The sequence below is a fragment of the Pseudorasbora parva genome, chromosome 21, assembly GCF_024679245.1.
Source record: "Pseudorasbora parva isolate DD20220531a chromosome 21, ASM2467924v1, whole genome shotgun sequence".
NCBI classification, from domain to species: domain Eukaryota; kingdom Metazoa; phylum Chordata; class Actinopteri; order Cypriniformes; family Gobionidae; genus Pseudorasbora; species Pseudorasbora parva.
The window spans coordinates 40,960,006-40,984,686 of NC_090192.1; the positions used below are offsets into that span (position 1 = coordinate 40,960,006).

The window sequence follows — 24,681 nt, forward strand, 5'->3', positions numbered from 1 at the left end:
TTGATTATCAAGAGGCTGAAGACCAGATCCACTGCTGATGTGGCAGACACCTTCAATGTGTCTCAGCGTCAAGTACAGAGGATAAAAAAAAGATTTGAAGAGACTGGAGACGTTTTTGACAAGCCCAGGTCAGGCAGACCCCGCAAGACAACTGCTCGAGAGGACCGTTTGTTGGCTCAAATCCAAGGCCAGCCCATTTTCCACTGCAGCAGAGCTCCACGAGACCTGGTCATCTGAAGTCCCTGTGTCAACCAGAACAGTTTGTCGGATTCGGTCTCGAAATGGCCTCCATGGTCGAATCAGTGGCCAGAAGCCAGCACTAAACAAAAGACAATTGAAAAACCGTGTGGCATTTGCCAAGGCCCACAGCCTGCTAAAAGGATGGATGCTGGAAAAGTGGCAGAAGGTGGATTTTTCAGATGAATCTTCTGTTGAATTACACCACAGTCGCCGCAAATATTGCAGGAGACCTACTGGAGCCAGAATGGATCCGAGATTCACCCAGAAAACAGTGAAGTTTGGTGGCGGAAAAATCATGGTCTGGGGTTACATCCAGTATGGGTGTGTGCGAGAGATCTGCAGGGTGGAAGGCAACATCAATAGTCTAAAATACCAAGAAATCTTAGCTACCTCTTATATTCCCAACCATAAAAGAGGCCAAATTCTGCAGCAGGACGGTGCTCCATCGCATACTTCCATCTCCACATCAAAGTTCCTCAAGGCGAAGAAGATCAAGATGCTCCAGGATTGGCCAGCCCAGTCACCAGTAGGGATGGGTACCGAAAACCGGTATTAAACGGGCCCCGGGTTGAATTTTTAAAGACCGTTGTATCGATAAGCTCGGACGTTATCGGTTCTGCTGTCGGTACTTTTGAAAATACACGTGACGAGAGAGAGAGAGAGAGAGAGAGAGAGGCAAACATAGCCTGGTTACACTTTAGATCTGTGATAGCCTGCTTTTATTTTAGATTTTGTCTTCCAAATATTAAAGATTATAATAATAATATTTATGTCTAGCGCAACTTAATTCCCTTTGCAGTAGTAGCCTACGCCATCATTTCTCCCTATAATGCAATGACAGAATCAGCACGATCAGTTATTGTAGTAAAATACAGTCTAGCTACTGTTGGTAAATTGTGGGATGCGTTTAATAATAAAAATAACGATTAAATGCACAAAAATGTGCGCAAGAGATTGTTCCCAAGTCGGCGCGCGCTCTGAAACAGCCGCAACGAGACGAGCAAATTACACTTTCGGTTTCACACACTCGCGTCTAAACGATCAAATGTACACAAACATCTATGTCAAATGACCGGCTTGGAGAGTCTCTTAAACAAAACACAGTTTGTGTCTAAAATGGACGTAGTTATTACGGATATAGTCAGAAGAAAGTGTAGTGAATCTGCCTATTATCAGTCGCCTATAGATCTGCACATCTGTCTTAAAGAGGCAGCGGTGTAAATAAACATGCTCATGCTAACGAATTACTGCGAATTAAACAACCAAATGCAAAGAGAAAATCACTCACAGCTCTTGAATGAATAACTTCAGCTTTAATAAGCATTATTTTGGCTATTTATGATGAACAGTGTTATTTTACATTTGATTACTAGAATTCTTCCTGAAATGAAAGCACTGCATGTGTTGGCTGTGTATTTTTGTTAATTGTGTGTGTGTGTGTGTGTGTGTGTGTGTGTGTGTGTGTGTGTGTGTGTATATATATATATATATATATATATATATATATATATAATATAAAATCTCAAAAAGTACCGATAAGAATACCGTTAAAGTACCAGACCGATAAGCAGTATCGGTAAGAGTAGTAATACCGTTAAAACCTTAACGATACCCATCCCCAGTCACCAGACATGAACATCATTGAGCATATGTGGGGTAGGATGAATGAGGACGCATGGAAGACGAAACCAAAGAATATTGATGAACTCTGGGAGGCATGCAAGACTGCTTTCTTAGCTATTCCTGATGACTTCATCAATAAATTGTATGAATCCTTGCCAAACCGCATGGATGCAGTCCTTCAAGCTCATGGAAATCATACAAGATATTACATTTGGATCTCACAGCGCCACAACTTAATTTGCTGACATATTTTTGTATTTGCAGAAAATTTGTTCAATTTCTGTATAGGCGACAAAACTTTTGTCTTGCCAAAATTTGACCTTTCCATCTTGATTAAATGATTAAAAAAAATTCTGTGAACATTATTTATTTCAGTGCATTAAACATCATTTGGGAGGGTTTTAGCTTTTCATATGAGCTATTTCTAACACCAATTAATTAATTAAAAGTCAGGTTAATATCAGGTATTTCTAGAAAATAGATAAGCGACAAGACTTTTGTCAGGGACTGTATATGAATTAAATAATTCAAAAATGTTATATGGATATTTAGTTGAATAACTTGGTTATTTTCTGCTATATGTGGCAATCTAACACATACGCTTTTACTAGCAGACGACTAACTTAAACTCATTTAAATACTTGTAGAAAAGTTACACAGCTGCTGTCACTTTAAGGCTGAATGCACGGATCCAATACACTGATACACATCTGATATTCTCCCAACTTTCCTCTTCTCTTTCTCCCAGACGTTTATATTTTTAATATTTTATAAGACACCAAGTGTATGCCAATTTTTTTTAAACTGAAACATGCTTTCAAAGTATGGCTATGGGTGCACACACTTGTGCCTAGGAACCGTCTTCTTCCATTTTGCTATGAACAGATCAGTGTTCAAAAAAAGTTGGGGAAATGTATATGACCCTATAAGAGAGATTCCTGATAGACTGTCTGAAACAACAACACCAAAAAACCTTTTAGAGAAGGAAAAAATCATCACTAACTTTCAAAGCTGCGACAGAAACGACTTTCCACTTCGAGGACCTTGATAGAAATGTAGTGGAGTAAAGAGGACGATATTTGTCTTTCAGATGGAGTGAAGTTAAAGTCAGAAGATTACAGAAAGAATAATACTCCAGTAAAGCACAGAGACTCAAACAGTGAACTTCAGTACAGGACTCGAGTAGATGAGCTGAGGGACTGTCCAGCTCTGTCTTTATGTAAGAATCTATGTTGATTTTGTATCTGTCGCTATTCAAATAAACAACAAATAAAATAAAAAGTGCCGTTTACTAAAAGATTGATTGGGACAGACTAGGGCTGGACGATATGGCCAAAATTCATATCACGATATTTTTCTTAATTTTGGTCGATACGATATAATTCCGATATCGATATGAACTATATAAAAGCTTTAGAAAAAACTACTAAGAACTGCCACAAAGGATGTCTGTACCAACAAACTTCTGAAAAATGTATTTGCCAAGTCTATGAATAGTCCTCCTATAAAACTATATATTTTTTTAGAAATAAAACCAGTACAAATAAATTAACGTTCACATTTTATTTGTATTTAGCCTTTATATGAAAAAGAAATGTGAAATCAACATCAAATAAACATAAGACTCTCACTTTATTAATATTAATATCTTTAAGTTTAAACTATAATATAGGCTGATTATATTATTCTTAATATAGATTAAACAAAAGTGCTTCAGCCAGGAATCAGCCTGACTCAGAATATTCTAGCGGAGGGATCTGCTTCAGATGGTGGATCTGCCTTCACAGCGTACAGCGCTCCTGTGCCGCAGACGCAGTTTATTGAGCATTTTCTTTTAAGTTTTAAATTTCAGTGAAGAACAATTCATAGCGCTCTATTTTCCATTTATGCAAAACTATAGCATATATTTAATGCTGGAGTTATTTAATTAAAAATGCAGATACAAAAACGTAATACAGTGAAATATTATTCTGATCTACATCATCTGTTCACTACGTGAATATATAGTAAAGTGTCATTTATTTCTGTGATCAAAGCTGAATTTATCATCATTACTCCAGTCTTCAGTGTCACTCATCATTCTCATATTAGGATTTGATGCTCAACAAACATTTATGATTATTATCAGTGTTGAAAACAGTTTTGTTGCTCATGATGCTCCTTCATTGCTTTCATATATTGTCGCCCTCGTCTGACTGTCGTCGTCACCTTTCAGCTCATAACGATTGTTTTCCTTCAACTGCAGCTCCAGCGTGACAGTACGTTTCTACGAATCCGCTTTTGGACTTTCTGTGAGAGCGCCCTCCTCATATTTAGATACGAATAAAACGACAGGTCATGCATAGATTATTTTTTGTCTCTGAAATTAAATCTTGATGTATTCACGTTGGTTTCTATGTATAGGCTACACTTGCCCGTGACCTCAAGAAGCGCGCAATCAACCGAGGTTAGAGAAAGCGGTCTATAGCGTCCCTGTTAACTTGCCCGCCCTCGCTCCAGGTAATGCCGTTTCGAATCCCGCTCGGAGCGGGTCGACTAGGACCGGTGAGACCCCGTAAATGTGCGGGGGATGAAAATACACTTTATTAAAAGTGCGGGAGACACGCCGAACCACTTCCACCCCACTGAATTAACGTTAGTCTTTCTTCTCTTATCAACTATTTATTTCTCCTTACTTGTGGAAGTTCGTTCAGTCACATTTGTGTTGCGGTCAGGGAAACTCTTTTTGTAGCTAAAACTTGCCGTGTTGGATCAATCATCAGCCTACTACTGCTGAGCACTGACTGTGTTTCTGTGGTGTACGTCATCGCGCAAGTAGCCAATCATGTTCTGCTCTTTCTGACGGCTGCGCCCTGAACGTCAGTCAGTGAGGAATGCTGTAATGTATTTATCGAAATATCGAAAATGTGTTAAAAAATCATATCACCGTTATTGAAAAAAATTATATCGCGATATATATTGATATTGAATTATTGTCCAGCCCTAGGACAGACAAAATAACAGAAATCAAGGAGTTATTTACCATGGCTATAGTGTAGCGGAACGACGCACGTCATCAAGTTTTGACGCAAAGGTTTGAATCCGCCTTTTGCCACACTCGCTCTGCTCGCTTTTCCCATCACATATCAGATCGGAAAGGCATTTATTTTCAATAAAAATTGAGAAAATATTAGAAAGGTGTTTAACGTGTTTTATAATAAATATTTATCGGTTAGGGGTAGGTAAACAGACATGCTGAATTCGAGACGATAAAAGTGAGTGGGTCCGATATCATTGACCGTAAGAAGTGTGTGGGTCTCGTCCCACACACACACACACACAATGGTTCCGACACCCATGGCGATATGCGCTATTTTAATAATTTCGATATATTGCATAGCCCTAAACTATGGTAATGATTGCTGGTTTCTTTCCTCTGTTTTAGAAGTGACAGAAAAGGTGGACCTTTTCCAAAGTTCTCCATCAGCTGCATCCACCTCAGGCCTCGCTGAGACCGAGCGCTCGATCACGGACGAGTGTGTCAGACGCTCCCATATCACCGTCTCCAAAAAACAGAACTGGGCCAAACTTCCCTCCACGTGCAGAGATCAATCCAGCGCAGATCTTAGCCTGGTCTACGGGCCACAGGACTGGGATTTGGGCTCTGGAAAGACTGAGGTCTCAAAACAGGCCTGGAGCCAAATGACTTTGAGTGAGGATGGCTTGAAGAGAAATCGAAATGAGCCTGAATTTGAGTACTCCAGGACACTGTGCAATTCAGCTGAGGCCGGTTTGCCGGAGTTGACAGCTCCATCCACGGCCTATTTGGATGTGTGCGTCTCTTCCAGCTCAGCCAAGATCTCTGGGCAAGGAGCATACCTTCAGCATTTGGACCGGAGCAGTCGAGCCTGGGTTCTGTCCACAGGAAAGGCATCAGATGAAGCCCAAAATCCAACCAGAATCACAGAGAGGCGACAGGGCCCAGATGGAGACGGAAACATTTGGTACAACCCCATTCCTGAAGAGGACGACTTGAGGGCCAGCGGAAAAGCGGATCAGGAAAAGTACGGAGACCCATGGAGAAAGAGAGAAAATGAGGCGAAGGAGAAAAGAGACCAGAAACGACCAGGGGCTAATCAAATGAGAGACATTCAGACTGAAGTCGACGTCATCCGGGCGGATAGTTCGGGTATGGCCAGGTTTTCCATTATGTGAGAGTTTGTCACAAGCTAAAGCCTTATTCGGACGGTAATTGTTTCTCGTGGGGTATTTTCATCATTTACTGGAGCTACTCTGGGATGCCAAAAAATGCTTCTCTTACTCAGTATTTTTGTCTTGTTTTTAGTCCAAACATCAAAACATTCTTAAAACAAGAAGTATTTACTAGACAAGCAAAAGTAATTGTCTTGTTTTGGGGAAAAATAACTCAAAATGAAGAGAGTTTTTGCTTAAAATAAGATAAATAATCTGCCAATGGGGTGAGAAAAATAATCTTAATTCAAACAGAAAACAAGATTATTTTTCTCACCCCATTGGCAGATTATTGATCTTATTTTAAGCAAAAACTCTCTTCATTTAGAGTTATTTTCCCCAAAACAAGACAATCATTTGTACTTGTCTAGTAAATACTTCTTGTTTTAAGAATTTTTAGACGTTTGGACTAGAAACAAGACAAAAATACTGAGTAAGAAGAGCGTTTTTCGCAGTGTCTGAATCCAGAATGTCAGTGTTTTTCTCACACCACCCGCGTAAAAATCCCCGGCCGAATTACCGGCCGTTTTTAGACAAACACAAGGTCTGTGGTGATTTAATTGCCGTCCGAATCCACTTCTCTGAGTTTTCAAGAAGAGATTGCTTCAAAATGAACTGTTTATATCCTTTTTGACCCCTGCAGAGCACCGTATCGCTGTAATTTGGATGCATTTTAAAGATCTAGCTGACACTTTTATTACTGAAATGCTGGAAAGTGTTTACAAGAATAATCTTTCATAACCGCTCAAAAGAGAAGAAAAACACGTAAACGTGTGAAATGAGCCTTCATCCTGGACATGAAGACATCTTGACATCATGACAGCTTCCTTTTTTTAAACAGGAGTTTTAAATAAATAATTAATAATTTCCTATTATTAAATTAAATATGATTGTATTCTTATTATTTCAAGCATATTAAATTTTCACAGCAGACAAATCATTCGTTCCCAGGTTCGGATCACAAAACTCGCTCCTCCACCAAATGAATAAATCTCCATCTGAATGCACGAGTTTATCACTGAGGTGGCTGCACATTTATTTTTACAGACACGTGAGAAATAATTACCGTCCGAATCGGGCTTAAGATGCATTTCCAGCACACACTGCTGGTCTTACAATGAGAATGAAATTAAACTCATAGTAAGTAGACAGAAATGCTGTGTTATGCTTTGCTGAATGTTCTTGGCGTTCTCAAATTTCAAAAAATGGGATTACATGTGGAACCACATTACATGTGTAATTATATGTTCTTTTCTAAAACCTAGTGAGCTGCCTACCTAGACAGCATTTTAAGGAATTATATGTGTGCTCCAGAGGCTCTTGCAAAAAGTAGGCGGCATAATTATAATTGGGCTGCCTTCTAAGATGCCTACTTTTGGCCAAATCGGCAGCAGTTGTGGAGAAAGGCAATCCCTGAAAACACAAATAGTTCAATATGATTCAAAACGGAGTTCTTTACCCAATGTTTGTGTGTATTTAGGTTAACCAGCATCGTGTTTTAGCCTAGTGACGTACTAATGTCAAACTCTCAATTTATTGCAAGTAGAGTCTCTGGGCGACTTCACACGTGAACCACTGTATTACTGCCTATATAAAGCTGGGGTCACACTGCAAAAAAAAAAAAATCTTTCTTAGTATTTTTGTCTTGTTTCTAGTCCAAACATCTAAAAAAATCTTACCTTACGAAACATTTACTATACAAGTAAAAATTATTGTATTGTGAAAAAACCCTATATTAACAAAAACTCTCTTCATTTTGAGTTATTTTTCCCCAAAACAAGACAATTACTTTTGCTTGTCTAGTAAATACTTCTTGTTTTAATGACTTTTAGATGTTTGGACTAGAAACAAGACAAAAATATTAAGTAAGAAGTGCATTTTTAGCAGTGTGAGCACAACCTCAAGGCCTATCGTCCTGCAGAGTCTAGCTCCGACCTTGATCGAACTCACCAATCTGTAGCTTTCTAGTAATCTTAAAGACATTAATTAGCACGTGTTTGATAAGGTGTGTTTGAAAGTGGATCTTGAGTTTTCCTTAATGTAGAGCAGGGATGGGCAACGTCGGTCCTAGAAGGCCACTGTTATAAATAAATATTAATTAAATATTACTCCGTTACAAGTAAAAGTTGTAAAAACAGATTTTTACTTGAGTAAAAGTACAGAAGTATTTGTTTTTTAAAAGTAATGAAGTATCAAAAGTAAATTTCCTTTTTTATGTCAACACATTATTTTATTATTGTGTATTACTAATGGTGAACTAACCCATTAATGATTACTGCATCAGCAACTAATCAAGATTCTACATGATTAATAGATTAAGTAATAATTTAATTGTTATTAGTTAAATGTGTCATAATGTATTAATTCCTTAATAACACATTGTTAACTAATAATTTACATTATTACTTAGTCTTTTAATCATGTAGAATTTGCATTAGCTGCTGATGCAGTAATCATTAATAAATCGGTTAGTTCACCATTAGTAATACATTAAAGGGATAGTTCACCCAAAAATGAAAATGAGATGTTTATTTGCTGACCCCCAGTTTGTTTCTTCAGGAGAACACAAATGAAGATTTTTAACTCAACCGTTGCTGTGTGCCAGTCATATAATGGGGTGAATGGGAACAAGTCAATCAGAGCAAAAAAAAAAAAAAAAACATGCTTAGACAACGTGCACAAAAACCCTGCTGCTCCTGACGACACACTGATCTTAAGACAAGAACCGATCGGTTTCTGTGAGAAACACAACAGTATTTATGTTATTTTTCCCTAATATCTAGACGAGTCTCATCAAGTTTTCCCATCGGCTGTGACTGCCGTTAGGTGAGGTCAAAACCCGACGTGATCATAGATATACATTATGTAGATCCTCATTCAACCGATCCGCACAGGCACTAATGAGGAATATATATATATATATATCTGATCGCGCTGGTTAAGAAACAAACACATCTACATGTTGGACGCACTGGGGGTAAGCAGATAAACATCTCATTTTCATTTTTGGGTGAACTAACCCTTTAACTCATGATTATCTGTGCATTAATTAAGTATGAATGAATGCATTTTAGTGCACCCGTATTGTAAAGTGTTACCGATGTAATTCTGTGTAAGTTTCTAAGTGTGTGTTTCTTTGTGTTCAGATCTGGTTATTCTACAGTCGGACTGTATTAGTTCTGCTAGTGGTGTGAACTCGGACATTTCGGGAGCGCCAAAGAGAAGCCCAGGAGAGGGTGGCAATGGCAGTGTGATTGACCGGATAAAGTCTCCAGGAACGGTTCGACGGCTCTCTATGAAGATGCGGAAACTCCCAGAATTAAGGCGGAAGCTTAGTCTGCGCTCGTCCCGAAATCAGCGCAACGGACCGGGCCAAGGAAACGCCAGCAGTGCTCCGGGAGCGTCAGATGAGGCTTCACCGCCAAACGCACGCAAAGAATCGTCCAATATTATCAGCAAGTATCACCTGGACTCCAGTGCACCTGCGAGGCCAAGACGCCGATCCTCTCGAACACGCTCCGCTAGTAAAGGAGGCTATCTTAGTGACGGAGACTCACCTGAACTCCTGCCAAAAGGTCAGGTGTCCAAAGGCTCACCTACGCCTCAGGGTTCCCTCGCTGTTGCGGACGCGGAGTCGTTCCGGCTTTACTCGCTGACGGATCAGCCTCGCTGCGCTCAGAGGCTTTCAGGCCTGCTTACGGTGCATCTTCTGGGGGTCGAAGAGCTCCCTCGCCCCCCTCGGATCGACGCTACTAAAGAAGTCTTCTGTGCCATTCAGGTGGACGGTGTGACCCGTGCTCGGACGTCCCTGCTCACCTGTCGAGGGGCGTGTCTTCCACTAAACCACACCTTTAACCTGGAGTTGGAGAGGGCGAGGCTGCTCAAACTGGTCATCTTGACACCGACCGCCGGATCAAACAGTGTGTGTTCTGTGCCCGCCGGTCCGGCACGAAACCGGGTGTGCTGTCTGGGTGCTGTGGCTATACCGTCCCTCTTCAAGGGTAAGACAACACACAATTGCATGAAACTTGGGGATGCAGCAAATCCAGATTTTTGGGGTTCGGCTGATTACCGAATCCACTGGTTGAGATTCTGTCGAAAACCGAATCCACTGGTTAAGATTCTGCCGAAACCGAATCCACTGGTTAAGATTCTGCCGAATCCGAAACCGAATCCACTGGTTAAGATTCTGCCGAATCCGAAACCGAATCCACTGGTTAAGATTCTGCCGAAACCGAATCCACTGGTTAAGATTCTGCCGAAACCGAATCCACTGGTTAAGATTCTGCCGAAACCGAATCCACTGGTTAAGATTCTGCCGAATCCGAAACCGAATCCACTGGTTAAGATTCTGCCGAATCCGAAACCGAATCCACTGGTTAAGATTCTGCCGAATCCACTGGTTAAGATTCTGCCGAATCCACTGGTTAAGATTCTTCCGAATCCACTGGTTAAGATTCTGCCGAATCCGAAACCGAATCCATTGGTTAAGATTCTGCCGAATCCGAAACCGAATCCACTGGTTAAGATTCTGCCGAAACCGAATCCACTGGTTAAGATTCTTCCGAATCCACTGGTTAAGATTCTGCCGAATCCGAAACCGAATCCACTGGTTAAGATTCTGCCGAAACCGAATCCACTGGTTAAGATTCTGCCGAATCCGAAACCGAATCCACTGGTTAAGATTCTGCCGAAACCGAATCCACTGGTTAAGATTCTGCCGAAACCGAATCCACTGGTTAAGATTCTGCCGAATCCGAAACCGAATCCACTGGTTAAGATTCTGCCGAATCCGAAACCGAATCCACTGGTTAAGATTCTGCCGAAACCGAATCCACTGGTTAAGATTCTGCCGAAACCTAATCCACTGGTTAAGATTCCTGCCGAAACCGAATCCACTGGTTAAGATTCTTCCGAATCCACTGGTTAAGATTCTTCCGAATCCACTGGTTAAGATTCTGCCGAAACCGAATCCACTGGTTAAGATTCTTCCGAACCCACTGGTTAAGATTCTTCCGAATCCACTGGTTAAGATTCTGCCGAATCCGAAACCGAATCCACTGGTTAAGATTCTGCCGAAACCGAATCCACTGGTTAAGATTCTGCCGAATCCGAAACCGAATCCATTGGTTAAGATTCTGCCGAATCCGAATCCGAATCCACTGGTTAAGATTCTTCTGAAACCGAATCCACTGGTTAAGATTCTGCCGAAACCGAATACACTGGTTAAGATTCTTCCGAAACCGAATCCACTGGTTAAGATTCTTCCGAATCCACTGGTTAAGATTCTTCCGAAACCGAATCCACTGGTTAAGATTCTTCCGAAACCGAATCCACCGGTTAAGATTCTGCCGAAACCGAATCCACCGGTTAAGATTCTGCCGAAACCGAATCCACCGGTTAAGATTCTGCCGAAACCGAATCCACCGGTTAAGATTCTGCCGAAACCGAATCCACCGGTTAAGATTCTGCCGAAACCGAATCCACCGGTTAAGATTCTGCCGAAACCGAATCCACTGGTTAAGATTCTTCCGAATCCACTGGTTAAGATTCTGCCGAATCCGAAACCGAATCCACCGGTTAAGATTCTGCCGAAACCGAATCCACCGGTTAAGATTCTGCCGAAACCGAATCCACCGGTTAAGATTCTGCCGAAACCGAATCCACTGGTTAAGATTCTGCCGAAACCGAATCCACTGGTTAAGATTCTGCCGAAACCGAATCCACTGGTTAAGATTCTGCCGAAACCGAATCCACCGGTTAAGATTCTGCCGAAACCGAATCCACCGGTTAAGATTCTGCCGAATCCGAATCCACCGGTTAAGATTCTGCCGAATCCGAATCCACCGGTTAAGATTCTGCCGAAACCGAATCCACCGGTTAAGATTCTGCCGAATCCGAATCCACCGGTTAAGATTCTGCCGAAACCGAATCCACCGGTTAAGATTCTGCCGAAACCGAATCCACCGGTTAAGATTCTGCCGAAACCGAATCCACCGGTTAAGATTCTGCCGAAACCGAATCCACCGGTTAAGATTCTGCCGAAACCGAATCCACCGGTTAAGATTCTGCCGAAACCGAATCCACTGGTTAAGATTCTGCCGAATCCGAAACCGAATCAACTGGTTAAGATTCTGCCGAAACCGAATCCACTGGTTAAGATTCTGCCGAATCCGAAACTCTCTCTCCATATTCTCATTTTTTAAAATTGTCTTTCAATTATTTTGGGGCATGATATTTGAATTGTGAATGTGAAAATGTTAAAAAAATAAAGTTTCTCTAAACCTCTCTCCATCGCTCTCTCTCTCTCCATCTGTCTATCTCTCTCTCTATATATCTCTCTCTCTGTCTCTCTCTCTCCATCTCTCTCTCTCTCCATCTGTCTATCTCTCTCTCTCCATCTGTCTATCTCTCTCTCTCCATCTGTATATCTCTCTCTCCATCGGTCTCTCTCTCTCTCTCCATCTGTCTATCTCTCTCTCTCCATCTGTATATCTCTCTCTCCATCTGTCTCTCTCTCTCTCTCCATCTGTCTATCTCTCTCTCTCCATCTGTCTATCTCTCTCTCTCTGTCTCTCTCTCTCTCTCCGTTCGTCTCTGTCTCCCGCAGCTTCTCGCAGTCAGCAGCTGTGTGTTCGTCTGGAGCCTCGTGGTTTGCTGTATGTGAAGTTGACCCTTTTGGAGCAGTTTGGGACCCCGTTCCCCCGCCCCAGTGACCTGCCCCCCCCTACGGTGTTCGGGGTGGAGCTGCGCCCCCTGGTGGAGAAGGAGGCGTCCGCACTCAGGGTCCCTCTGATCATTCAGAAGTGTGTTTGTGAGATCGAGAGGAGAGGACTGAGGGTGAGACCAACAGTTATTTTTACAATTGCTAGGGTATGTTTAAAGGGATAGATCAGCCAATAATGAGCCTGTGGTGTTGATCTGCTGACCCCCAGGCCATCATAGGTGTGTTTGTTTCTTCAGGAGAACACAAATGAAGATTTTTAACTCAGCCGTTGCTCGTATAATGCATGTCAATGGGTAACAATTCTATGAGAGTAAAAAACACACAGACATACGAATCCATATTAAACCCTGTGGCTCGTGACGACACACTGATGTCTTAAGACACGAACCGATCGCTTTCTGACAGAAACACAACAGTATTTGTGTTATTTTACCTCATATCAGACGAATCTCATCTAGTGTTCCCATCCGCTATTACGCCGCATTCACACGGGGCGTAGGCGTTAACGCTTCCCATTTACTTTGATTGGGTGACATCATGCGTTGCCGAACTGAATTGTGGGTTCCGTCGCGGCGCTTCACTCGCGTTGCAAGCGGCAGAAGTTGAAGATTTCTCAACGTTTCAAGCGCCAGGGCAAGCGTCATCCAATCAGATCGCCGTATGCAAATATCCTACAGCTGACGCTAGCCAATTGCGTTCATTACTGCTCCGTGAACCATCCAGACGCAGCTCCCAGACCACTACATGATATTCTTCCCGCTGTCTGCGTTTTTTCAGGATTTAATGTACTTAACAGCTTCGAGCACCTGTGCAGTGCGCTGACAACAACTACACGGGCAATCGCATTTACACATAACACCAAATCGGCATCTATTTCGTCTCACAGACTAGCTGTCATAAAAAGGTGCTTTTTTGTGTTGTGTTTTGGTCCAAGCGGCAAGTTAATGTGATTGGCTGTTGTCACTATGACGATCGCGTCAGCACCCAGCTTCAGCCACGGCCTCCGTCAAGCGTTAACGCCTATGCCCCGTGTGAATGCGGCATTACTGCCGTCTGGTGAGGCCAGATCATAGATATATATTATGTAGATCCCTCATTAGGGCCTGCGCGGCCGAATGAGGTATCTACAAAATATATATCTATAATCACGGCAGTTTGACCTCATTAGACGAAAGTAATAGCGTTAAAATTTGGAGTTAAAAATCTTCATTTGTGTTCTCCTGAAGAAACAAACACACCTATGATGCCCTTGGGGTCAGCAGATAAACATTAAATTTTAATTTTTGGGTGCACTGTCCCTTTAACCTTATTGCTGTGGATGATGTGTGATAGGGGAGGAGTCTCTGTCAGTGATTTCATTATAGAAATTTTTATTTGAACGAGGTTTCTTGTTGCTTTATTCAAATCAAGTCTTTAAAATAAGAATGTTGCCATAATTAAATAAAGATTTTAAAAAGTAGACTGTGTCACTAATTTATCTAGTATACGTTCAGCTAATTGTCAAACTCACTTTTATGATGGATGGATGCACTTTTATGGACTCCAAAACAGAAACAGTCATTCGCTGTCATTATAAAGCTTGGAAGAGCAGGACATTTTTTAATATAACTCTGATTGTATTTTTTTGGTGAATTATCCTTTTGATGTATGACCATTAATGACCCTCAGCTTACCTCACTATGTGGATAGTTTAGATCGAAGTATTGAGAAAAACATCTGAACTTAGAGACTGTGTGTGTGTGTGTGTGTGTGTGTAGGTGGTGGGATTGTATCGTCTCTGTGGATCCGCGGCGGTGAAGAAGGAATTGCGCGATGCGTTTGAGAGGGACAGTGCGGCCGTGAACTTAACCGACGAGCTCTATCCCGACGTCAACGTCATTACCGGTCAGTCAACCTGATATGTGCCACGCTTAGGACGTGAAGGAATGTTTTTTGTAGATGAAAATGTGGATTGTTTTGTTAATTTTATGGTCAGGCATTCTGAAGGACTACCTGCGTGAGCTGCCGTCTCCTCTCATCACAAGGACCCTTTATGAAGTGGTTTTGGAGGCCATGATGCTTCGACCGGCCTGTAGGAACGACAGCGAGGCTCAGCGATCTCAGAGCACTGTGGAGCTGCTTCAGTGTCTTCCTGAAGCGGAGCGGGTGAGAACACACAACGGTTTGAGTCTGTCTGCCTTCAGATTCATGACTGACACACACACACACACACACACATCATTGAGCTTGGTTCGGGTTACGGGAGCTGTTGGCGGCGCTGGCATTGTGTTTAGACATGAGATTAACAATGTCACTAAAAAAGTGTGTGTGTGTGTGAGGGAAAGATCCCCTTGTTCCAAATAAACCAGTGTTAAGGGAACAGTGGATGCAGTTTGTGTTTCTGGAGTTCTGCGTGTGTGTGTGTGTGTGGTCATGTTTTTGTGACATATGAGGACACAAATGTGTATAATGCCATGGGTATGACACAGGTATTACAGGAGAGGGTGAAATATGAGGACATTACCCATGGCCCCACTTTACAAAAGGCTTATAAATCACACAGGAGGAGTTTTTATGAGAAAGTAAAAATGCAGAATGTTTCCTGTGATGGGTAGGTTTAGGGGCAGTGTGTGTGTGTGTGTGTGTGTGTGTGTGTGTGTGTGTGTGTGTGTGTGTGTGTGTGTGTGTGTGATGGATAGGTTTAGGGGCTGTGTGTGTGTGTGTGTGTGATGGGTAGGTTTAGGGGCAGTGTGTGTGTGTGTGTGTGTGTGTGTGTGTGTGTGATGGATAGGTTTAGGGGCTGTGTGTGTGTGTGTGTGTGATGGGTAGGTTTAGGGGTAGTGTGTGTGTGTGATGGGTAGGTTTAGGGGTAGTGTGTGTGTGTGTGTGTGTAATGGGTAGGTTAAGGGGAAGTGTGTGTGTGTGTGATGGGTAGGTTTAGGGGTAGTGTGTGTGTGTGTGTGTAATGGGTAGGTTAAGGGGTAGTGTGTGTGTGTGTGTGTGTGTGATGGGTAGGTTTAGGGGTAGTGTGTGTGTGTGTGTGTGTGTGTGTGTGTGTGTGTGTGTGTAATGGGTAGGTTAAGGGGTAGTGTGTGTGTGATGGGTAGGTTTAGGGGTAGTGTGTGTGTGTGTGTGTGTGTGTGTGTGTTTGTGTGTGTGTGTAATGGGTAGGGGCAGTGAAGGGGGATAGAAAATATGGTTTCTACGGTATAAAAAAAATCTTTACGCCTATGGGATGTCCCCACATTTCACAAAATTAAGCGTGTGTGTGTGTGTGTGTGTGTGTGTGTGTGTGTGTGATGGATTCCTGGCACTGTTTTGACTCCTTTACACATTTTATAAGATCTTTGAGATCTCAGCTTGTCAAAATACCATCTATTACACAACGAGCGCGTTTAGCCCAGCACACAGCATTGATTTGTATGTTTTGTCTCAAAAATATGCAATATGTCATAAAAGCCGAGGACTCGGGTTGTGAAAGGATCCCTATGCCTTTAGGTTTGGCACCTTCGGTTCAGTGATAAAAATGCCATTCTGAGCACTTATCGGACCAGGACTACTTTTTTTTTTGGTCCGGACCAAACGAACCAAGTAAACCGAACTACAAGTGTGAACAGTTTAATTCGGATCGAGCTCTGTTTGACTGTTTTCAGTATGACTGAGCCATCATTACATATATAAACATGATTAGGTTGCATATAAACACTGTTCTGATTGGGGGACAAATGATCCTGACATTTTGATTCATTTCCTTTAAATGCTCAGCTATCAAGCAGCTCCAGGTTTGAGTGGTTTATTTGTGAATCTCAAGGAGTCGATCAAACAGATCTAATAAGAATGGCACACATTTCGATTTTTTTGTCATTTATTTTCTTATTTTGTTTGTCAATGTATCTTCTTACGTGCTCGACTGTCCGTGTTTCTGCCAGACGTGAGTCTGAGCTTCTTCCTGAGGAAGAGAGGATGTGATTTTATGTAAGAGCACTGAGGTATGTGTGTGTGTGTGTGTGTGTGTGTGTGTGTGCGCCGCTGTGCGTGGTTTGTTTGTTCCATGTGAGCAGCAGGATCTGCAGCCTGAGGGTTTCCAGCATCGTCCAAAACAAACTAATTGGGAATGAGAACCTCCCGCCCCTCCTGCTCTCAGACGTTTACACTCGTTCTTTTCTCAGCTCTTGTTCTTCATTTAGAAAAGCACAGGTCACTTTTAGGAGCATGCTTAATATTAGCATGTTTAAAGGGATAGTTCAGCCAATAATGAGCCTGTGGTGTTGATCTGCTGACCCCCAGGCCATCATAGGTGTGTTTGTTTCTTCAGGAGAACACTAATGAAGATTTTTAACTCAGCCGTTGCTCGTATAATGCGTGTCAATGGGTAACAATTCTATGAGAGTAAAAAACACACAGACATACGAATCCATATTAAACCCTGTGGCTCGTGACGACACACTGATGTCTGAAGACACGAACCGATCGCTTTCTGACAGAAACACAACAGTATTTGTGTTATTTTTACCTCATATCAGACGAATCTCATCTAGTGTTCCCATCCGCTATTACTGCCGTAATTTCTGTTGATCATCTGTCTGTCATCGGCTAAAGCCCGCCCTGATGATCTCATTGGTCAGTTTCTGTTGATCATCTGTCCGTCATCGGCTAAAGCCCGCCCTGATGATCTCATTGGTCAGTTTCTGTTGATCATCTGTCCATCATCGGCTAAAGCCCGCCCTGATGATCTCATTGGTCAGTTTCTGTTGATCATCTGTCTGTCATCGGCTAAAGCCCGCCCTGATGATCTCATTGGTCAGTTTCTGTTGATCATCTGTCTGTCATCGGCTAAAGCCCGCCCTGATGATCTCATTGGTCAGTTTCTGTTGATCATCTGTCCGTCATCGTCTAAAGCCCGCCCTGATGATCTCATTGGTCAGTTACTGTTGATCATCTGTCCGTCATCGGCTAAAGCCCGCCCTGATGATCTCATTGGTCAGTTACTGTTGATCATCTGTCCATCATCGTCTAAAGCCCGCCCTGATGATCTCATTGGTCAGTTTCTGTTGATCATCTGTCCATCATCAGCTCGGCTAAAGCCCGCCCTGATGATCTCATTGGTCAGTTTCTGTTCGGAGATAATTACTCCTCTATGGATCGAGGCCAGACCGAACCACCTGACCTAAAAAATATTGTGGGCGGGGCTAAGTTCGGCTGGCATCCAGGCTCTCATTGAAGTGAATTGAATCAGTATAGAGCTGAATTTAATCAAATGAACTGAATTGAGCACCACTAATGAATCACCACTGTGGGCTTCCCTTGCGAAAATGTGGCGTGATGGTGTTCTAGCAGCACAGTGAAGAGCTGAAGAACAAAGAGGATGATGCATACGACCGCATTTATATGCTGGGGCAGGTGACCCCGCCCACGTTGTCATGCGTCATTGGCCTTTCAGGCGTGAATAAAGGAGTCTTCAGCAGATGGCGCTAGAGTGCAATATCCCATAGCCATGTGCTGTACCGAGTGAATCGACTGAATGGGAACTGAACTGAATCAACACTAAACTGAACTGAATCAACACTAAATTGAATTGATTCAACACTGAACTGAATTAACACTAAACTGAACGTTGAACTGAATCAACACAAAACTGAATTAAATCAACACTAAACTGAATCAACACTGAACTGAATCAACACTAAATTGAATTGATTCAACACTGAACTGAATTAACACTAAACTGAACGTTGAACTGAATCAACACAAAACTGAATTAAATCAACACTAAACTGAATCAACACTGAGCTGAATCAACACTAAACTGAATTGAATCAAAACTGAACTGAATAAACACTGAACTGAATCAATACTAAACTGAATTGAATCAACACTGAACTGAATTGAATCAACACTAAACGGAATTGAATCAACACTGAATTGAATCAACACTGAACTGAATTGAATCAACACTAAACTGAATTGAATCAACACTGAGCTGAGCAACACTAAACTGAACTGAATCAAGACTATACTGAACTGAATCAACACTAAACTGAATTGAATCAACACTGAACTGAATCAACACTAAACTGAATCAACACTAAACTGAATTGAATCGATGTTGAACTGAATTGAATCAACAGAGAACTGAATTGAATCGATGTTGATCTAATGTGTGTGTTGATCTGACGTGTGTGTGATCTGACGTGTGTGTGTGTGTGTGTGTGTGTGTGTGTGTGTTGATCTGACCTGTGTGTGATCTGACGTGTGTGTTGATCTGACGTGTGTGTGAGTGTGATCTGACCTGTGTGTGTGTGATTGTGTCTCCCGAAGGCTACTCTGTCCTTCCTGCTGGATCATCTGAGTCTGGTGGCGTCTTACAGCGACAGTAACCGCATGACGTGCCAGAATCTGGCGGTGTGCTTCGGGCCGGTTCTGCTGACGCCCAGCCAGGAGTCGTGGCAGGCCGGGCTGACGGCCCCGGGCTCAGGGGCCCTAATGGGCTCCGGGGCCGCTCGAGGAGGCCGAAGCTTCGCTCACAGTGAAGAGATCGCCAGCGCCGTGGACTTTAAACGTCACATCGAGGCTTTACACTACCTCCTGCAGCTCTGGCCTGGTGAGGAAACCAATGGTGGGCAGTCTGGTCCCATAGAGACAGCGTATACTTTGAGATTTGTTCCAAATGTAAAGTGCGATACAAATAAAATGTATTATTATTATTTAAATTGAATCAGTATTGAACTGAATTGACTCAAATTAACTGAATCAACAATGAAGTGATTCTCACTGAATGATACTTGTCTTTCGTCGAGCTGCTTTAACAGAATTGAATAATTTTCATAATTTACGAATTTGCAACATTGACATGAACTGAATCAACTTTTAGCAACATTTGCAGTCATTGAGCTGAATTGAATCAAAACTGAACTGATTTGAATAATGACACTATTGTGCTTTACAGAAGAATCTGAACCGTCTCATATTTGCCTCTTTGATTGTGTCACGTTCCTGTGTGTGATCCGTCTTGTATAAAGCGCTGTAGAAATAAAGCTGACTTGACCCCATGTTTCATGTCCTTTTCTTCTCAGTCCCCAAAGGACGAGTGACGGATGACTCTGACCAATCCCAGGCTGTCTCCCAGAGTTCCTCACTGCGGCGAGCTCAGCGTGGGCCAATGAGAGTGGAGCTTCCCTCGGCCCAGGATGTGGCGGTGGTTTCCCGAAGGGGGCGTGGCCGGCTGGAGAGCCCGCCCTGTAACCGCTACGCCGGCGACTGGAGCGTCTGTGGGCGGGACCTCCTGTCCAGTGAGGAGGCGGATTACGACGAGGTAGCGGGAAGCGAGAGCGACGACGACATGGAGGCGAAGAAGCGGGACGTGTGGCCGTCGCCTGACGGTTTATTCGTGGACGAATTCGCTCTGGATTTTGACGCCCCGTTCACGTGCCGACTGAGTCTGAAGGACTTCGACACTCTGATCTCAGACTTAGAGAGAGAGTTAGCCAAACAAATCAACATCTGCCTCTGAAGAACCTGAGCACTTCTTCTCTCATCCAGAGCCAAACGTCACATTAAAGGGATAGTTCAGCCAATAATGAGCCTGTGGTGTTGATCTGCTGACCCCCAGGCCATCATAGGTGTGTGTGTTTCTTCAGGAGAACACAAATGAAGATTTTTAACTCAGCCGTTGCTCGTATAATGCATGTCAATGGGTAACAATTCTATGAGAGTAAAAAACACACAGACATACGAATCCATATTAAACCCTGAGGCTCGTGACGACACACTGATGTCTTAAGACACGAACCGATCGCTTTCTGACAGAAACACAACAGTATTTGTGTTATTTTTTACCTCATATCTGACGAATCTCATCTACCGGTAGTATTCCCAGCGCCATTACTTCCGTCGAAGACGGTCAAAACACCGGCACGATCATAGATATATTTACATAGATGCCTCATTAGAGCCTTCGCGGATCGGTTGAACAAGGCATCTACGTCAGAGTCCTGCACAGTGGTACTGGTCCATTTTTTGGAGACCCGCCCCAGCCCGTACCCGCAAGGTTTAGCACCAGATCCGACCTGTGAAAATATCCAAATTAAATCTGCACCCGCCCGGACCCGTTAATATTTGGCCCGTTACCCGTGCCCGCAATAAATCACAAACGCTAAAATCATTCCAATTAAAATGCTTTATTTTTTATCCTGCACCTCTCTCAACATCAACAGCGTCATGAATGGACTAATGAATCAGGCTAAAGTGCTTTTAAAGACTCAACAATTTCATATACTCCTCCACTCTCCAACTTTACTTTTACTTCATCCATTGCTACTCCTACAACGCTCGCTCCATCTGGGCTACGAGAGGCATCACCAAAAGTTGCACTGTTGCAGTGGTGGTGACATGATGGTCAAATGGCATATCGTTGTTGAGGGTGTGTGTAATGGGAATTTGGACATAGAAATTATAGAACAGTATGTTCTGGGGGGAAGAAGGAGGTGGGGACTAGCAAACATTTAAAACGTGAACACATAATAAAACGTAAACACAACTCAACGTCAAATCCAGGTCTGGTCCTCTCTCGTCCTTATATCCCTCAAGCTCCCTTACAATCCACCTGTTTTAGTCACTTTAATGCGTGTACCCGACCCGTTGCAGGACTCTAATCTACGTAAATATATCTATGATCGCACCGGTGTTTTGATGAGATTCGTCTGATATGAGGTAAAAAATAACATAAACACTGTTGTGCTTCTCAGAGCCACGAGCCGCAGGGTTTAATATGGATTCGTATGTCTGTGTGTTTTTTACTCTCATAGAATTGTTACCCATTGACATGCATTATACGAGCAACGGCTGAGTTAAAAATCTTCATTTGTGTTCTCCTGAAGAAACAAACACACCTATGATGGCCTGGGGGTCAGCAGATCAACACCACAGGCTCATTATTGGCTGAACTATCCCTTTAACTGCATCATATCAGTCACTTTGAATGTTTCAGACGATAAAAAAACAAGGAAAATAACAGTTTTATTGGTATTTGTGTCCCTGGACCACAAAACCAGTCACAAGGGTCAACTATTTAAAATGAGATGTATATATCATCAGAAAGCTGAATAAATAGGACAATATTCAGCTGAGATACAAATATTTGATAGTGCAAATCTCCCTTAAAGTTGTCCAAAGGAAGTCCTTAGCAATGCATACTACAACTGATAATACATTTATGATATATTTACGGTAGGAACATGATCTTAATATCCTAATGATTTTTGGCATAAAAGGAAAAATGGATCATTTTGAGCCGTATGATGTATTGTTGGCAGATATACCCGTGAGACGCAGGACTGGTTTTGGGCTCCAGGGTCACGTTTGTGCCCATCGAGTGTATGACGCAGCACTTGACGTGCTAGAAGATTTCACAGCAGCTACTGTAGTATCAACAAGCACAAATATTTCATTGCTCTTCTGAAGGGGAGACGCGTATCGAGTGTTATCACATGCATTATAACGCAATATAAACACTAGTTGTTAAAGGCGCTGAAGGATGACGTGTGTGTGAAGTTTATTTTATTTAAAGCTGTGTGTACGACTCTTATTCCAGAAGGCTGGTGTGTGTGAGAAACCAGCAGCGATCGGGCCAAGATTTCATCATTCTTTCCACCGGGACATTCCGTAATGCGCTTCACTGCCAGACCCGCTTTGGCAACAGCTTTTCTGACCAGCCGTAGTCTCTCTCTTTCTGTTTAGCGGTGGACGTATTTATTACATTCCCTTGAGGTCACGTTAAAGGAACGCTCTGGGCTCATTTGTGATATAATGTTGGTTTGAGCTTGAGAAGCCAATCTCTGAAGCAGTGGCGTTTGTGTCTGTAATTGATGTTATGACAAATGTGGTCGTTTAGAGTGAAAGGTTAAAGGGATAGTTCCCCCAAAATGAAAATTGTCAAGTTGTTCCATGTTGTGTTTACGAGGTTTCTTTCTTCTGCTGAACACAAAAGAAGATATTTGGAAGAATGTTCGAAACCAAGTGGAGAAAGCAACCATTGACTACCATAGTAGGTAAAAAAATACTATGGTAGTGAATGCTCTCTCTGCTTTGTTACAAACATTCTTCCAATTCTTTTGTGCTCAGATGAAGAAAGAAACTCATACAGGTACATGAAGGTGAGCAAATGATGACATCATTTTCCTTTTTGGGTGAACTATCCCTTTAAGTGTGTTGTTTCTAACACAAACTGAAAAGAAATGACTCCTGGCACAGCTTTTCCTGAACACTCATTGGTCAGTCTGACAGATAGCCCCACCCCCAAACTCACGTCATTGGTTGAGTCGTGTCGGCAGCATTTGAACGGTAGCAATTCAATAATGTCCCTTTAGTTAAACTAACAATGACCGTTTGTTACAGTATCTTTGTTAATGTTAATGGATTAGTTCACTTCAAAATGAACATTTCCTCATAATTTACTCTTCCTTTGTTCAGGAAAACATTCCAGGATTTTCTCCAAGACCTTATCTTGTAAATGTGGGGTGGTCAGTCTGGATCAGACTCTATTCCTCTGGATCATCAGAGTCTCTGAAGCTCTTCCTCATTGATTTGGACCTTCAGCCGTTGGTTCCCATTGGAGTCCATTATGAGGAGAAAAATCCTGGAATGTTTTCCTGAAGAAACTTCATTTCTTTTCCACTGAAGAAAGAAAGACATGAACATCTGGGATGAGGAAACGATCAGGAAATGCTCATTTTGAAGTGAACTAATACGTTAAGAAAACACGACTGTTCATTGTTAAATAATATGTAATAACATTTGAATTTAATGTATTGGTAAATCCCGAAAGGAACATTACTTCTCATTGTTAGTTTATATGATGTAGTTGACACAGAACCTTATTGTTAAAGCAACATGTCCTCCAACCAATATCTCTATATAGATTGTTTGTCCCTTCCTTGAGATACGACCCATAGGAGCGTTTTCTAAAGTTGTGCTCATATTGACAATAGGACACTTTCATTACATTATTAAACTGAATTTTTTTATTATTATTATTGAACTCGGAGCATTCGTTTGAAAGCGGATTTATGTTTGACAATCAGCAGAAGGAAAGCTTGGCCAGAATATAATATAGTGTTCATTTTGACTGAATTTGCACAGTTTATTAAGCCAAAATAATGAATTCAGGTTTCGTTTTTTTTTCAGAAGACAGAAATGCTTCAGTGATGAATCAGGACACACTCACTCATGTATTATCATGCCAAAGACTGTAGAGATGGATTATTGCACTTGTGTGTATTGTTTTCGAGGTGGTGCTTCGGCTGCTTGAGCTGATTTGAGATCAGCTTTATCTTTCATATCTGCGCGCGGTACAATTAATCTCAACTGTGATTGGATTCTGAAAGCCACGTATGGAACATAAAGGCCATGACTGAGCCACGGCTCTCTGTATGCAAACTGCTTTACATGCTTTATATGAATTCAGATTTTGTTTAGTTGTATAAACAGTATTATTATATTCTATTATTGCACCTGTAACATTAAGCACTTCTGTCTGTGCTCATGCATAGCTACAACCCAGCGATACACACGCGTGTGTGTGTGGATAATGTACCGTTCAGTGTTATGTTAAAGAAATAAAGCAGTGTTATGTTTCTACAGTGACTCTGAATGAATTTTCTCTGATCCACTATCCTACTATAAGAGACTTGATGTCAACTCACGGTCATTAGAGTATTAGGCGACTGATAATAATTAATATCTGATGACACTGTGATTCTCCTCAACAGAGTCTACAGCAGCTTATTCTACTAAACCTAACCGTAAAGGGTTAGCTGACCCAAAAATGAAATGTCTGTCATTAACTCCTCTCCCTAATGTCGCTCCACACCCGTCAGACCTCCGTT

At 42.2% G+C, this 24,681-nt stretch overlaps 1 protein-coding gene across 1 annotated transcript in view; it reads left to right on the plus strand.

The window, feature by feature from the left end:
- LOC137056309 (rho GTPase-activating protein SYDE1) overlaps positions 1 to 24,433 on the plus strand; it is a 41,972-nt gene extending 17,539 nt beyond the window's left edge. Inside the window, exons 2-8 of the mRNA XM_067430352.1 lie at positions 5,288 to 6,031; positions 9,240 to 10,094; positions 12,704 to 12,933; positions 14,578 to 14,704; positions 14,796 to 14,965; positions 19,118 to 19,400; positions 19,873 to 24,433. Of these exons, the coding sequence (XP_067286453.1) occupies positions 5,288 to 6,031; positions 9,240 to 10,094; positions 12,704 to 12,933; positions 14,578 to 14,704; positions 14,796 to 14,965; positions 19,118 to 19,400; positions 19,873 to 20,309 (2,846 nt within the window). The 3' untranslated portion in view covers positions 20,310 to 24,433. The remainder of the gene's footprint in view (positions 1 to 5,287; positions 6,032 to 9,239; positions 10,095 to 12,703; positions 12,934 to 14,577; positions 14,705 to 14,795; positions 14,966 to 19,117; positions 19,401 to 19,872) is intronic.
- Positions 24,434 to 24,681: the final 248 nt, after the last annotated feature.